This window comes from Heptranchias perlo, unplaced genomic scaffold (assembly GCF_035084215.1).
Source record: "Heptranchias perlo isolate sHepPer1 unplaced genomic scaffold, sHepPer1.hap1 HAP1_SCAFFOLD_198, whole genome shotgun sequence".
Lineage (NCBI taxonomy): Eukaryota > Metazoa > Chordata > Chondrichthyes > Hexanchiformes > Hexanchidae > Heptranchias > Heptranchias perlo.
The window spans coordinates 563,250-580,224 of NW_027139214.1; the positions used below are offsets into that span (position 1 = coordinate 563,250).

The following is a 16,975-nucleotide window of genomic DNA, read 5'->3' on the forward strand; positions in this document are numbered from 1 at the left end:
TTTCCCCCCCGGCCCCTTTCACTGTCGATCCACGGGGTGTGAATTTCCCCCGCGGCCCCTCTCTCAGTCGATCCCCATGGTGTGAATTTCCCCCGCGGCCCCTTTCTCTGTCGATCCCCGAGGGTGTGAATTTCCCCCGCGGCCCCTTTCTCTGTCGATCCCCAGGGTGTGAATTTCCCCCCTGGCCCCTTTCTCTGTCGATCCCCAGGGTGTGAATTTCCCCCCTGGCCCCTTTCTCTGTCGATCCCCAGGGTGTGAATTTCCCCCGCGGCCCCTTTCTCTGTCGATCCCCAGGGTGTGAATTTCCCCCCTGGCCCCTTTCTCTGTCGATCCCCGAGGGTGTGAATTTCCCCCCTGGCCCCTTTCTCTGTCGATCCCCATGGTGTGAATTTCCCCCCTGGCCCCTTTCTCTGTCGATCCCCAGGGTGTGAATTTCCCCCCTGGCCCCTTTCTCTGTCGATCCCCAGGGTGTGAATTTCCCCCCTGGCCCCTTTCTCTGTCGATCCCCGAGGGTGTGAATTTCCCCCCTGGCCCCTTTCTCTGTCGATCCCCATGGTGTGAATTTCCCCCCTGGCCCCTTTCTCTGTCGATCCCCAGGGTGTGAATTTCCCCCGCGGCCCCTTTCTCTGTCGATCCCCAGTGTGTGAATTTCCCCCGCGGCCCCTTTCTCTGTCGATCGCCAGGGTGTGAATTTCCCCCGCGGCCCCTTTCTCTGTCGATCCCCGGGGTGTGAATTTCCCCCGCGGCCCCTTTCTCTGTCGATCCCCGAGGGTGTGAATTTCCCCCGCGGCCCCTTTCACTGTCGATCCCCAGGGTGTGAATTTCCCCCCTGGCCCCTTTCTCTGTCGATCCCCAGGGTGTGAATTTCCCCCCCGGCCCCTTTCTCTGTCGATCCCCAGGGTGTGAATTTCCCCCCTGGCCCCTTTCTCTGTCGATCCCCGAGGGTGTGAATTTCCCCCCCGGCCCCTTTCTCTGTCGATCCCCAGGGTGTGAATTTCCCCCCCGGCCCCTTTCTCTGTCGATCCCCGAGGGTGTGAATTTCCCCCCCGGCCCCTTTCACTGTCGATCCCCGAGGGTGTGAATTTCCCCCGCGGCCCCTTTCACTGTCGATCCCCAGGGTGTGAATTTCCCCCCCGGCCCCTTTCTCTGTCGATCCCCGAGGGTGTGAATTTCCCCCGCGGCCCCTTTCTCTGTCGATCCCCGAGAGTGTGAATTTCCCCCGCGGCCCCTTTCTCTGTCGATCCCCGAGAGTGTGAATTTCCCCCCCGGCCCCTTTCTCTGTCGATCCCCAGGGTGTGAATTTCCCCCCCAGCCCCTTTCTCTGTCGATCCCCAGGGTGTGAATTTCCCCCCCGGCCCCTTTCACTGTCGATCCCCAGGGTGTGAATTTCCCCCCCCGGCCCCTTTCACTGTCGATCCCCAGGGTGTGAATTTCCCCCGCGGCCCCTTTCTCTGTCGATCCCCAGGGTGTGAATTTCCCCCCCGGCTCCTTTCACTGTCGATCCCCAGGGTGTGAATTTCCCCCCCGGCCCCTTTCACTGTCGATCCCCAGGGTGTGAATTTCCCCCCCGGCCCCTTTCACTGTCGATCCCCGGGGTGTGAATTTCCCCCCCGGCCCCTTTCACTGTCGATCCCCAGGGTGTGAATTTCCCCCCCGGCCCCTTTCACTGTCGATCCCCGGGGTGTGAATTTCCCCCCCGGCCCCTTTCACTGTCGATCCCCAGGGTGTGAATTTCCCCCCCGGCCCCTTTCACTGTCGATCCCCGGGGTGTGAATTTCCCCCCCGGCCCCTTTCTCTGTCGATCCCCGGGGTGTGAATTTCCCCCCCGGCCCCTTTCTCTGTCGATCCCCGGGGTGTGAATTTCCCCCCCGGCCCCTTTCTCTGTCGATCCCCAGGGTGTGAATTTCCCCCCGCGGCCCCTTTCTCTGTCGATCCCCGGGGTGTGAATTTCCCCCGCGGCCCCTTTCTCTGTCGATCCCCGAGGGTGTGAATTTCCCCCCCCCGGCCCCTTTCTCTGTCGATCCCCGAGAGTGTGAATTTCCCCCCCAGCCCCTTTCTCTGTCGATCCCCGAGGGTGTGAATTTCCCCCGCGGCCCCTTTCTCTGTCGATCCCCAGGGTGTGAATTTCCCCCCTGGCCCCTTTCTCTGTCGATCCCCAGGGTGTGAATTTCCCCCCCAGCCCCTTTCACTGTCGATCCCCAGGGTGTGAATTTCCCCCCCCGGCCCCTTTCTCAGTCGATCCCCATGGTGTGAATTTCCCCCGCGGCCCCTCTCTCTGTCGATCCCCAGGGTGTGAATTTCCCCCCTGGCCCCTCTCTCTGTCGATCCCCAGGGTGTGAATTTCCCCCCGGGCCCCTTTCTCTGTCGATCCCCAGGGTGTGAATTTCCCCCGCGACCCCTTTCTCTGTCGATCCCCAGGGTGTGAATTTCCCCCGCGGCCCCTTTCTCTGTCGATCCCCAGGGTGTGAATTTCCCCCGCGGCCCTTTTCTCTGTCGATCCCCGAGGTGTGAATTTCCCCCGCGGCCCCTTTCACTGTCGATCCCCGGGGTGTGAATTTCCCCCCCGGCCCCTTTCTCAGTCGATCCCCGGGGTGTGAATTTCCCCCGCGGCCCCTTTCTCTGTCGATCCCCGAGGTGTGAATTTCCCCCGCGGCCCCTTTCACTGTCGATCCCCGGGGTGTGAATTTCCCCCCCGGCCCCTTTCTCAGTCGATCCCCGGGGTGTGAATTTCCCCCGCGGCCCCTTTCTCTGTCGATCCCCGAGGTGTGAATTTCCCCCCCGGCCCCTTTCTCTGTCGAATTCCAGGGTGTGAATTTCCCCCGCGGCCCCTTTCTCTGTCGATCCCCGAGGTGTGAATTTCCCCCCCGGCCCCTTTCTCTGTCGAATTCCAGGGTGTGAATTTCCCCCGCGGCCCCTTTCTCTGTCGATCCCCAGGGTGTGAATTTCCCCCCCGGCCCCTTTCTCTGTCGATCCCCGAGGTGTGAATTTCCCCCGCGGCCCCTTTCACTGTCGATCCCCGAGGGTGTGAATTTCCCCCGCGGCCCCTTTCACTGTCGATCCCCGAGGGTGTGAATTTCCCCCGCGGCCCGTTTCACTGTCGATCCCCGAGGGTGTGAATTTCCCCCGCGGCCCCTTTCTCTGTCGATCCCCGATTCCAGGAGCCAGTTGAACGGAGGCGGCGATGGCGGCCCCATCGAGAGCCCAGGCCGCACTGCACTCTGGGAGATTGAGTCCCATGATCCTGTGACCCCGGGGGCCGTGTGAACCCGTGACCCCGGGGGCCGTGTGACCCCGGGGGCCGTGTGACCCCGGGGGCCGTGTGACCCCGGGGGCCGTGTGACCCCGTGGGCCGTGTGACCCCGTGACCCCGGGGGCCGTGTGACCCGGTGACCCCGGGGGCCATGTGACCCCGTGACCCCAGGGGCCGTGTGTTGGCCGCTGATTCTCAGTATCCGGAGGGGGAGGGGCGGAGCATCAATTCCTCAAGGTGGGGCTCAGTCTGTGATTGCGACTCCTGGATTATCCCCAAACCCCCTCCCCAACTGACAACCCCTCCCCCCAAACCCCCTCCCCAACCGACAACCCCTCCCCCCAAACCCCCTCCCCAACCGACAACCCCTCCCCCCCAAACCCCCTCCCCAACCGACAACCCCTCCCCCCCAAACCCCCTCCCCAACCGACAACCCCTCCCCCCCAAACCCCCTCCCCAACCGACAACCCCTCCCCCCCAAACCCCCTCCCCAACTGACAACCCCTCCCCCCCAAACCCCCTCCCCAACCGACAACCCCTCCCCCCCAAACCCCCTCCCCAACCGACAATCCCTCCCCCCCAAACCCCCTCCCCAACCGACAACCCCTCCCCCGCAAACCCCCTCCCCAACCGACAACCACTCCCCCAAGCCCCCTCCCCAACTGACAACCCCTCCCCCCAAACCCCCTCCTTAACCGACAACCCCTCCCCCCCAAACCCCCTCCCCAACCGACAACCCCTCCCCCCAAACCCCCTCCCCAACCGACAACCCCCTCCCCAACCTACAACCCCTCCCCCCAAACCCCCCTCCCCAACCTACAACCCCTCCCCTCAAACCCCCTCCCAAACCGACAATCCGTCCCCCCCAAACCCCCTCCCCAACCGACAACCCCTCCCCCCAAACCCCCTCCCCAGCTGACAACCCCTCCCCCCCCAAACCCCTTCCCCAACCGACAACCCCTCCCCCCAAACCCCCTCCCCAACCGACAATCCCAACCCCTCAAACCATCTCCCCAACCGACAACCCCTCCCCCAACCCACCCTTCTTCCTCCCCCAACCCATCCAATCCCCCTCCCATTTCTCTCCTCTCCCCTCCCCTCCTCTTCCAATCTCCAATCCACCTCCATTCCCCCCTCCCTCTTCACCCCACCTCCTCCCCGTCTCCCCTCCTCCCCCTCTCTCCTTTGCATTCCCCTCTCCTTTCCCCTCCCTCTCCAATCTCTACTCCACCTCCAATACCCCTCCCCCTCCACTCCCACCCAACTCCTCCTCCTCTCCCCTCCCCCTCCTCTCCCCTCCCCCTCCCTTCACTCCGAAGAAGTCTCCTTTCACTGTAATGTGTTTACGTTGTGTTCTGACACATTGTTCCACTAAAATACTTTATAATCCGTGTTCGACACAAACACCTGAACTCAGGCCCTGATTTTTGTTTCCGTTTCCCTCTCCAGGCCTCCCGAACACCGTCACCAGTGACCGTAAGTAGGACCTACGCTCTCTGACCTGCGACCTGCTGACCCAGAGCCCATTTCTGTATCTGGAGCGAACCTTCCCCTCGACCCCCGCCTCGTGTCTCACTGACCGTGGAACAGGTGTAGGTGTGAACAGGGACTGAGTGTGGAACAGGTGTAGGTGTGAACAGGGACTGAGTGTGGAACAGGTGTAGGTGTGAACAGGGAGTGAGTGTGGAACAGGTGTCGGTGTGAACAGGGACTAAGTGTGGAACAGGTGTAGGTGTGAACAGGGACAAAGTGTGGAACAGGTGTAGGTGTGAACAGGGACGAAGTGTGGAGCAGGTGTAGGTGTGAACAGGGATGAAGTGTGGAACAGGTGTAGGTGTGAACAGGGAGTGAGTGTGGAACAGGTGTAGGTGTGAACAGGGACTAAGTGTGGAACAGGTGTAGGTGGGAACAGGGACTGAGTGTGGAACAGGTGTAGGTGTGAACAGGGACTGAGTGTGGAACAGGTGTAGGTGGGAACAGGGACTGAGTGTGGAACAGGTGTAGGTGTGAACAGGGACTGAGTGTGGAACAGGTGTAGGTGTGAACAGGGAGTGAGTGTGAAACAGGTGTAGGTGTGAACAGCGACTGAGTGTGGAACAGGTGTAGGTGAACAGGGACTGAGTGTGGACCAGGTGTCGGTGTGAACAGGGACTAAGTGTGGAACAGGTGTGGGTGTGAACAGTGACTGAGTGTGGAACAGGTGTAGGTGTGAACAGGGACTGAGTGTGGAACAGGTGTAGGTGTGAACAGGGACTGAGTGTGGAACAGGTGTAGGTGTGAACAGGGACTGAGTGTGGAACAGGTGTAGGTGTGAACAGGGACTGAGTGTGTTTGTGGAAAGCTGTCTGGTTCCTGATACCGAGATCAATCGGGACCTGTTGTAATCCCGTTCTCCCAGATACAGAAATGGGAACTGGACGAGTGTCTCTCGGCCTCAATCTCTTCACCTTCGTTTCCCGTATTTTGCATGAACTCGTTCCCGTTTATTTAACCCTTCGCATGCTGTCCGTGTCATTCCAAACCATCGGCTGCATTGAGCACCCAAACCAACACCCATACTGACCGGGACAGAGTGTCCATAACTCCCCGTACTGACCGGGAGAGAGTGTCCATAACTCCCCGTACTGACCGGGAGGGAGTGTCCATAACTCCCCGTACTGACCGGGAGCAGAGTGTCCATAACTCCCCGTACTGACCGGGAGCAGAGTGGCCATAACTCCCCGTACTGACCGGGACAGAGTGTCCATAACTCCCCGTACTGACCGGGACAGAGTGTCCATAACTCCCCGTACTGACCGGGAGCAGAGTGTCCATAACTCCCCGTACTGACCGGGACAGAGTGTCCATAACTCCCCGTACTGACCGGGACAGAGTGTCCATAACTCCCCGTACTGACCGGGACAGAGTGTCCATAACTCCCCGTACTGACCGGGAGCAGAGTGTCCATAACTCCCCGTACAGACCGGGAGCAGAGTGTCCATAACTCCCCGTACTGACCGGGAGCAGAGTGTCCATAACTCCCCGTACTGACCGGGAGCAGAGTGTCCATAACTCCCCGTACTGACCGGGAGCAGAGTGTCCATAACTCCCCGTACTGACCGGGAGCAGAGTGTCCATAACTCCCCGTACTGACCGGGAGCAGAGTGTCCATAACTCCCCGTACTGACCGGGAGCAGAGTGTCCATAACTCCCCGTACTGACCGGGAGCAGAGAGTCCATCACTCCCCGTACTGACCGGGACAGAGTGTCCATAACTCCCCGTACTGACCGGGAGCAGAGTGTCCATAACTCCCCGTACTGACCGGGAGAGAGTGTCCATAACTCCCCGTACTGACCGGGAGCAGAGTGTCCATAACTCCCCGTACTGACCGGGACAGAGTGTCCATAACTCCCGTACTGACCGGGAGCAGAGTGTCCATAACTCCCCGTACTGACCGGGACAGAGTGTCCATAACTCCCCGTACTGACCGGGGACAGAGTGTCCATAACTCCCCGTACTGACCGGGACAGAGTGTCCATAACTCCCCGTACTGACCGGGAGCAGAGTGTCCATAACTCCCCGTACTGACCGGGACAGAGTGTCCATAACTCCCCGTACTGACCGGGACAGAGTGTCCATAACTCCCCGTACTGACCGGGAGAGAGTGTCCATAACTCCCCGTACTGACCGGGACAGAGTGTCCATAACTCCCCGTACTGACCGGGACAGAGTGTCCATAACTCTCTGTGCTGACCGGGACAGAGTGTCCATAACTCCCCGTACTGACCGGGAGCAGAGAGTCCATAACTCCCCGTACTGACCGGGAGCAGAGTGTCCATAACTCCCCGTACTGACCGGGAGCAGAGTGTCCATAACACCCCGTACTGACCGGGACAGAGTGTCCATAACACCCCGTACTGACCGGGACAGAGTGTCCATAACTCCCCGTACTGACCGGGGACAGAGTGTCCATAACTCCCCGTACTGACCGGGACAGAGTGTCCATAACTCCCCGTACTGACCGGGGACAGAGTGTCCATAACTCCCCGTACTGACCGGGACAGACTGTCCATAACTCCCCGTACTGACCGGGACAGAGTGTCCATAACTCCCCGTACTGACCGGGACAGAGTGTCCATAACTCCCCGTACTGACCGGGACAGAGTGTCCATAACTCCCCGTACTGACCGGGACAGAGTGTCCATAACTCCCCGTACTGACCGGGACAGAGTGTCCAGAACTCCCCGTACTGACCGGGAGAGAGTGTCCATAACTCCCCGTACTGACCGGGACAGAGTGTCCATAACTCCCCGTACTGACCGGGACAGAGTGTCCATAACTCCCCCGTACTGACCGGGACAGAGTGTCCATAACTCCCCGTACTGACCGGGAGCAGAGTGTCCATAACTCCCCGTACTGACCGGGACAGAGTGTCCATAACTCCCCGTACTGACCGGGACAGAGTGTCCATAACTCCCCGTACTGACCGGGAGCAGAGTGTCCATAACTCCCCGTACTGACCGGGACAGAGTGTCCATAACTCCCCATACTGACGGGGAGCAGAGTGTCCATAACTCCCCGTACTGACCGGGAGCAGAGTGTCCATAACTCCCCGTACTGACCGGGAGCAGAGTGTCCATAACTCCCCGTACTGACCGGGACAGAGTGTCCATAACTCCCCGTACTGACCGGGACAGAGTGTCCATAACTCCCCGTACTGACCGGGGACAGAGTATCCATAACTCCCCGTACTGACCGGGACAGAGTGTCCATAACTCCCCGTACTGACCGGGACAGAGTGTCCATAACTCCCCGTACTGACCGGGACAGAGTGTCCATAACTCCCCGTACTGACCGGGACAGAGTGTCCATAACTCCCCGTACTGACCGGGAGCAGAGTGTCCATAACTCCCCGTACTGACCGGGAGCAGAGTGTCCATAACTCCCCGTACTGACCGGGAGAGAGTGTCCATAACTCCCCGTACTGACCGGGACAGAGTGTCCATAACTCCCCGTACTGACCGGGACAGAGTGTCCATAACTCCCCGTACTGACCGGGACAGAGTGTCCATAACTCCCCGTACTGACCGGGAGCAGAGTGTCCATAACTCCCCGTACTGACCGGGACAGAGTGTCCATAACTCCCCGTACTGACCGGGACAGAGTGTCCATAACTCCCCGTACTGACCGGGAGCAGAGTGTCCATAACTCCCCGTACTGACCGGGACAGAGTGTCCATAACTCCCCATACTGACGGGGAGCAGAGTGTCCATAACTCCCCGTACTGACCGGGAGCAGAGTGTCCATAACTCCCCGTACTGACCGGGAGCAGAGTGTCCATAACTCCCCGTACTGACCGGGACAGAGTGTCCATAACTCCCCGTACTGACCGGGACAGAGTGTCCATAACTCCCCGTACTGACCGGGACAGAGTATCCATAACTCCCCGTACTGACCGGGACAGAGTGTCCATAACTCCCCGTACTGACCGGGACAGAGTGTCCATAACTCCCCGTACTGACCGGGACAGAGTGTCCATAACTCCCCGTACTGACCGGGAGCAGAGTGTCCATAACTCCCCGTACTGACCGGGAGCAGAGTGTCCATAACTCCCCGTACTGACCGGGAGAGAGTGTCCATAACTCCCCGTACTGACCGGGACAGAGTGTCCATAACTCCCCGTACTGACCGGGACAGAGTGTCCGTATCACAGTCCGATACTGGACAGGAACATGTGCGATGCTGGGACTGGGACTGGGACTGGGACACCCTGGGTTTCTATGAAACGTTACACTTTGGACCCAAACCTGCCCCTTTCCTGCCCAGGTACAGCCAGAACCGACATGAAAAAACAGACCATCAAAACCTTCATCACTGGCACAAACTTAACTAACGATAAACTCGTTCTAATGTCTTCAATGATTATCTATTTTGTCCTTGATGACTGAAAGTGGTTGTTACTGGATTCAGTCTCGCTGAATAATAACAGGGAGACTCAGTCAGATACTGGATTACACAGTTTGTCTTTCAAACACTCAACCTACTCGAATTACTGAAATCCCATAATAACAGCCTGTCACCGGCCTCCCCCCATTAAATCATCGGCTCCACAGACCAGATTCCAGCTAATTAGCGTTCGCTCGGCTTCGAGCTCCAACCACTACACCCCTCCCGATCTCTGTCACCTCCTCCAGCTCTACAACCCTCTGAGATCTCTGCGCTCCTCCAATTCTGGCCTCTTGTCCATCCCCGATTTCCTTCGCTCCACCATTGGCGTCCGTGCCTTCAGCTGCCGAGGCCCTAAGCTCTGGAATTCCCTCCCTAAATCTCTCCGCCTCTCCACCTCTCTTTCCTCCTTTATAATGTCCCTTAAAACCCACTTCTTTGATGAAACTTTTGGTGACCTGTCCTAATATCTCCTTATGTGGCTTGGTGTTAAATTCTGTTTGATAATCGCTCCTGTGAAGGGCCTTGGGACGTTTTACTATGTTAAAGGCGCTATATAAATGCAGGTTGTTGTTATTATCTGTGGGCGAGGGTCAGAAACTGTGACCGTTTGTTCAGATTGAATAAAATCATCAGCAAAAAATATATTTTCAACTGAGCAACTTGACCCCTGCAAGAAGGAGTTTATTTTTATTGAAGTTTGTGAGACTCAGTTCGGAGACACAGTCAGTCGTGGGGATGGGAGCAGGAAGTTACAAAGGGACATGGACAGACTGAGTGAGTGGGCAAAACTGAGGCAGATGGAGTTCAACGTGGACAAGATATATTGGCCCTGGAGGGGGTTCAGCGCAGATTCACCAGAATGATACCAGGGCGAAAAGGGTTAAATTAAGAGGACAGGTTACATAAACCAGGCTTGTATTCCCTGAGTTTAGAAGATTGAGGGTTGATCTGATCAAGGTGTTTGAAATGATTCAACGATGTGCTCGGGTCGATAGAGAGAAACTATTTCCTCTGGTGGGAGAGTCCAGAACAAGGGGGAATAATCTTAAAATTAGAGCTCGGCCGTTCAGGGGTGATGTCAGGAAGCATTTCTTCACACAAAGGGGAGTGGAAATCTGGAACTCTCTCCCCCAAAAGGCTGTGGATGCTGGGGGTCAATTGGAGCTTTCAAGACTGAGATCGATAGATTTTTGTTAGGTGAGGGTATCGAGGGATACGGAGCAAAGGCGGGTAAATGGAGTTGAGGTACAGATCAGCCATGACCTTATATGAACAGCAGAACAGGCTCAAGGGGCTGAATGGCCTCCTACTGTTCCTGTGTAACAGGCTCGAAGGGCTGAATGGCCTCCTCCTGTTCCTGTGTAACAGGCTCGAGGGGCTGAATGGCCTCCTCCTGTTCCTGTGTAACAGGCTCGAGGGGCTGAATGGCCTCCTCCTGTTCCAATATCCTGTGGATAGTGAGGTTTCACTGCTGACATCATCTTTAAAAAAATCTATCAGCTGAAAAGTTACTTCTGGCAGGAAATCATTACAAACATCTGTCTGACCCCAGCAGATTGAAATCATTACAAACATCTGTCTGACCCCAGCAGATTGAAATCATTACAAACATCTGTCTGACCCCAGCAGATTGAAATCATTACAAACATCTGTCTGACCCCAGCAGATTGAAATCATTACAAACATCTGTCTGACCCCAGCAGATTGAAATCATTACAAACATCTGTCTGACCCCAGCAGATTGAAATCATTACAACCATCTGTCTGACCCCAGCAGATTGAAATCATTACAAACATCTGTTGAACCCAGCAGATTGAAATCATTACAAACATCTGTCTGACCCCAGCAGATTGAAATCATTCCAACCATCTGTCTGACCCCAGCAGATTGAAATCATTACAAACATCTGTTGAACCCAGCAGATTGAAATCATTACAAACATCTGTCTCACCCCAGCAGATTGAAATCATTACAAACATCTGTCTGAAAGCAGCAGATTGAAATCTGTGACAATTTTCAGAAATATTTGTTGGGTTTTGATGGAAGTGTCTGGTTGCTTGTCTCTCGGACCCACTTGCTGTCCCGTGCAGTCTCGAGTCGATGTGTTTGTGCGCACAGTACAGATGTTCTGTTCAGACCACGCGTTGTTCTCCATCTGGGAGTAATAATTGCTGACGCAGCTCATCCAAAGCAAGGTCAGACACGGCCAAGTATCTCATCACTAGGGGTCACTAACACAAAGCAAGGTCAGACACGGCCAAGTATCTCATCACTGGAGGTCAGTAACACAAAGCAAGGTCAGACACGGCCAAGTATCTCATCACTAGGGGTCACTAACACAAAGCAAGGTCAGACACAGCCAAGTATCTCATCACTAGAGGTCAGTAACACAAAGCAAGGTCAGACACGGCCAAGTATCTCATCACTGGAGGTCACGAACACAAAGCAAGGTCAGACACGGCCAAGTATCTCATCACTGGAGGTCACTAACACAAAGCAAGGTCAGACACGGCCAAGTATCTCATCACTGGAGGTCACTAACACAAAGCAAAGGAGGAGCTCTCAAACAATGCGACTGGCTTACAGCAGAAAGATGAAGAAAGACTTGCATTTATATCGCGCCTTTCACAATCTCAAGACATGCCAATGTGCTTTACAACCAAAGAAGTACTTTTGAAGTGTGGTCACTGTTGTAATGTAGGAAACGCGGCAGCCAATTTGCGCACAGCAAGATCCCACAAACAGCAATAAATAAAGAGCAGATAATTTCTTTTTAGTGACGTTGAATTGAGGGGTAAATATTGGCCAGGACAACGGTGAGAACTACCTTGCTCTTCGAAATACTGCCATGAGATCTTTTACGTCCACCTGAGAGGGTGGATGGGGCCTCGGTTTAATGTTTCATCCGAAAGACAGGACTTCCGACAATGCAGCACTCCCTCATGACTGCCCCTCCGACAGTACAACACTCCTTCATTACTGCCCCTCCGACAATACAGCACTGCCTTCATTACTGCCCCCTCTCATTACTGACCCTCCGATAGTGCAGCACTCCCTCATTACTGCCCCTCCCACAGTACAGCACTCCCTCATGACTGACCCTTCGACAGTACAGCACTCCCTCATTACTGACCCTCCGACAGTACAGCACTCCTTCATTACTGACCCTCCGACAGTACAGCACTCCCTCATTACTGACCCTCCGACAGTACAGCACTCCCTCATTGCTGCCCCTCCGACAGTACAGCACTCCCTCATTACTGCCCCTCCGACAGTACAGCACTCCCTCATTGCTGCCCCTCCGACAGTACAGCACTCCCTCATTACTGACCCTCCGACAGTACAGCACTCCTTCATTATTGCCCCTCCGACAGTGCAGCACTCCCTCATTACTGACCCTCCGACAGTACTACCTCATTACTGACCCTCTGACAGTGCAGCACTCCCTCAGTACTGACCCTCTGACAGTACAGCACTCCCTCATTACTGCCCCTCCGACAGTGCAGCACTCCCTCATTACTGACCCTCCGACAGTGCAGCACTCCCTCATTACTGCCCCTCCGACAGTACAGCACTCCCTCATTGCTGCCCCTCCGACAGTACAGCACTCCCTCATTACTGACCCTCCGACAGTACAGCACTCCTTCATTATTGCCCCTCCGACAGTGCAGCACTCCCTCATTACTGACCCTCCGACAGTACTACCTCATTACTGACCCTCTGACAGTGCAGCACTCCCTCAGTACTGACCCTCTGACAGTACAGCACTCCCTCATTACTGCCCCTCCGACAGTACAGCACTCCCTCATTACTGACCCTCCGACAGTGCAGCACTCCCTCATTACTGCCCCTCCGACAGTACAGCACTCCCTCATTACTGCCCCTCCGACAGTGCAGCACTCCCTCATTACTGCCCCTCCGACAGTACAGCACTCCCTCATTACTGCCCCTCCGACAGTACGGCACTCCCTCATTACTGACCCTCCGACAGTACAGCACTCCCTCATTACTGCCCCTCCGACAGTACGGCACTCCCTCATTACTGACCCTCCGACAGTACAGCACTCCGAGTGTTGGCCTGGATTTTGGGCTCAAGTCTCTGGAGTGGGGCTTGAACCAATGACCTTCTGACCCCGCGGTGAGAGTGCTGCCCACTGAGCCACACCACCGGACTCTATAAACCCTGGAACGTTCCCATCCATCGCCATCTGCCTGATTCAATGTGACCGTATCGAGCCAGGAGTCTGATGTTCTCCCCTCACTGCTAAAAGTCTCAGTGTCTCCCCTCCCTCCCGTTCCAGACATTTCCTCTCCGCCTCTCATTCCTGCAGCATGTGACCCGCTCGCAGTTTGCGACCCGTCTCCGTCCTGTCTACGTCCCGTCTACACTTTCTGTCTTTTCCTTGCAAGACTGTGAATGTTTCGGCCACTCGAACCGGTGCAGTTACATCGAGCTGCTCACCACCACCATTTGCGTGAGCTGTAAGCACAACACGAGAGGCCGACACTGCCAGTTGTGCCGACTGGGCTATCACCGAAACCCGTCAGCAGAGCTGGACCATCACAACGTTTGCCTCGGTCAGTACCTGTTACAATCTCCGCTCTCGCCTCCTTCCTTCACCCTTCAGATTTCAGCCCAAAACAAGATAAAGAAACAAAAAGGAACCTGCGATAGGGCTGAGCAAAAGGAATCAGCTCCCCTTTCCCCAGAGATCAGACCCGGTCCGACCTTTCCCCAGAGATCAGACCCGGTCCGACCTTTCCCCAGAGATCAGACCCGGTCCGACCTTTCCCCAGAGATCAGACCCGGTCCGACCTTTCCCCAGAGATCAGACCCAGTCCGACCTTTCCCCAGAGATCAGACCCGGTCCGACCTTTCCCCGGAGATCAGACCCGGTCCGACCTTTCCCCGGAGATCAGACCCGGTCCGACCTTTCCCCGGAGATCAGACCCGGTCCGACCTTTCCCCGGAGATCAGACCCGGTCCGACCTTTCCCCGGAGATCAGACCCGGTCCGACCTTTCCCCGGAGATCAGACCCGGTCCGACCTTTCCCCGGAGATCAGACCCGGTCCGACCTTTCCCCGGAGATCAGACCCGGTCCGACCTTTCCCCGGAGATCAGACCCGGTCCGACCTTTCCCCGGAGATCAGACCCGGTCCGACCTTTCCCCAGAGATCAGACCCGGTCCGACCTTTCCCCAGAGATCAGACCCGGTCCGACCTTTCCCCGGGGATCAGACCCGGTCCGACCTTTCCCCGGAGATCAGACCCGGTCCGACCTTTCCCCGGGGATCAGACCCGGTCCGACCTTTCCCCTGAGATCAGACCCGGTCCGACCTTTCCCCGGGGATCAGACCCGGTCCGACCTTTCCCCAGAGATCAGACCCGGTCCGACCTTTCCCCGGAGATCAGACCCGGTCCGACCTTTCCCCAGAGATCAGACCCGGTCCGACCTTTCCCCAGAGATCAGACCCGGTCCGACCTTTCCCCGGAGATCAGACCCGGTCCGACCTTTCCCCAGAGATCAGACCCGGTCCGACCTTTCCCCGGAGATCAGACCCGGTCCGACCTTTCCCCAGAGATCAGACCCGGTCCGACCTTTCCCCGGAGATCAGACCCGGTCCGACCTTTCCCCGGAGATCAGACCCGGTCCGACCTTTCCCCGGAGATCAGACCCGGTCCGACCTTTCCCCGGAGATCAGACCCGGTCCGACCTTTCCCCGGAGATCAGACCCGGTCCGACCTTTCCCCGGAGATCAGACCCGGTCCGACCTTTCCCTCGCGATGAGGCCTGGCCCTGAGGTAAATTGAAAGCCCTGTGTTGTGACGATATAATCATTGCTTCCCTGTCTCCATTGTTTTTCTGGAATTTGTATGTTGTTTGTACTCTCGGCAAACGAACATCCTTCATCGTAGCAGCATCACTCGCCTCTGCTCAATGTTACCCTCCCCCCATTGTCCAACATCAATGTTCTCTCTCCATTTCCTCATCTCCTTCCCATTCTCCACACATAGAATTACAGAGAATGTACAGCACAGAAACAGGCCATTCGGCCCAACTGGTCTATGTCGGTATTTATGCTCCACATGAGCCTCCTCCCTCCCTACTTCATCTCATCCTATCAGCATATCCTTCTATTCCTTTCTCCCTCATGTGTTTATCTTGCTTCCCCTTGATGCTATTCGCCTCAACTACTCCATGTGGGAGCGAGTTCCACATTCTCACCACTCTCTGGGTCAAGAAGTTTCTCCTGAATTCCCTATTGGATTTATTAATGACTATCTTATATTTATGGCCCCTAGTTTCGGTCTCCCCCACAAGTGGAAACATCTTCTCTCCGTCTATCTTATCAAACCCTGTCATAATTTTGAAGACCTCTATCAGGTCACCCCTCAGTCTTCTCTTTTCTTGAGAAAAGAGCCCCAGCCTGTTCAATCTTTCCTGATATTTATAACCTCTCAGTTCTGGTATCACCCTGATGATTTTTTGCACCCTCTCCAGTGTCTCTCTATCCTTTTTATAATATGGAGACCAGAACTGTGCACAGTTCTCCAAGTGTGGTCTAACCAAGGTTCTGTACAAGTTTAACATAACCTCTCTGATTGTGAATTCTCTCCCTCTAATAATGAACCCCGGAGCTTGGTTTGCTTTTTATGGTCTTGTTAACCTGCGTTAATTGTGTGCAGTCGCCCCAAGGAGTGGAACACGGGCCGTGTCCAATCAGTGTGTGGACGATTGACGCTATTTGTAAACTGTTGGAGACTTGTTTCCCCCCAGAGTCGGCTCGTCCCCTGTCCTGGGCCCGAGTCATTTGTGTCCCTGAGGTTGTGTCGATGGGTTTTATTGGGAACAGCCATGTGCAGTGTGTGTGTTGTCTTGTTTCTGCAGACTGTCAGTGTCACCCCTATGGCTCACTCCATGATCGCTGTAATGAGACGGGATATTGTGACTGTAAGGAGGGGACAGCAGGGCCCAAGTGTGACAAGTGCCTGCCCGGATATTACTGGCACAGGGGCTGCCGAGGTAAGTAACCGTTCCAGCACCAGACCCTCCCTCACTCCGCCCGGCTCCTGTGTGTCAGGGTCAGCAGTGGATCCGATAGCAGAGATACCAGGGGGGGAAACACAAAGGCTTTTAGACAAGGAACCCTCCTGGGTTCCCCCATCACCCTGAGAAACAATTAGTGGCACAGCTCCTCGCAAAGGGAGGGACTGGAGTTCAGTGAGGAGCATTTCATAGAATCAGACAGCACACAAGGAGGCCATTCAGCCCATCCAGTCAGTGCTGGCTCTTTGAAAGAGCGATCCAATTAGTCTCACTCCCCTGCTCTTTCCCCATAGCCCTGCAAATTTTTCCTTTTCAAGTATTTATCCAGTTCCCTTTTGAAAGTTATTATTGAATCTGCTTCCAGATCAGAACAACTCGCTGTGTAAAAAAAAATTCTCCTCATCTCCCCTCTGGTTCTTTTGCCAATTACCTTAAATCTGTGTCCTCTGGTTACCGACCCTCCTGCCAGTGGAAACAGTTTCTCCTTATTTACTCGATCAAAACCCTTCATAATTTTGAACACCTCTATTAAATCTCCCCTTAACCTTCTCTGTTCTGAGGAGAACAATCCCAGCTTCTCCAGTCTCTCCACATAACTGAAGTCCCTCATCCCTGGTATCATTCGGGTAAATCTCCTCTGCACCCTCTCCAAGGCCTTGACATCCTTCCTAAAGTGTGGTGCCCAGAATTGGACACAATAATTGGGCACAGAATTTAACCCTCAATCTCTCCTTCAGTATTTAACC

General features: G+C 55.8%; 1 protein-coding gene across 4 annotated transcripts in view; it reads left to right on the forward strand.

Moving 5' to 3' along the window:
* LOC137309970 (netrin-G1-like) overlaps window positions 1–16,975 on the forward strand; it is a 59,481-nt gene that overhangs the window by 40,392 nt on the left and 2,114 nt on the right. For 2 of the 4 annotated variants that reach the window (XM_067977970.1, XM_067977969.1), the window contains exons 4-5: window positions 4,700–4,726; window positions 16,071–16,205. In XM_067977970.1, coding sequence (XP_067834071.1) covers window positions 4,700–4,726; window positions 16,071–16,205 — 162 coding nt within the window. Of the gene's footprint in view, window positions 1–4,699; window positions 4,727–13,590; window positions 13,759–16,070; window positions 16,206–16,975 lie in introns of all 4 variants that reach the window. The other 2 variants (XM_067977971.1, XM_067977968.1) reach the window with 2 other exon arrangements.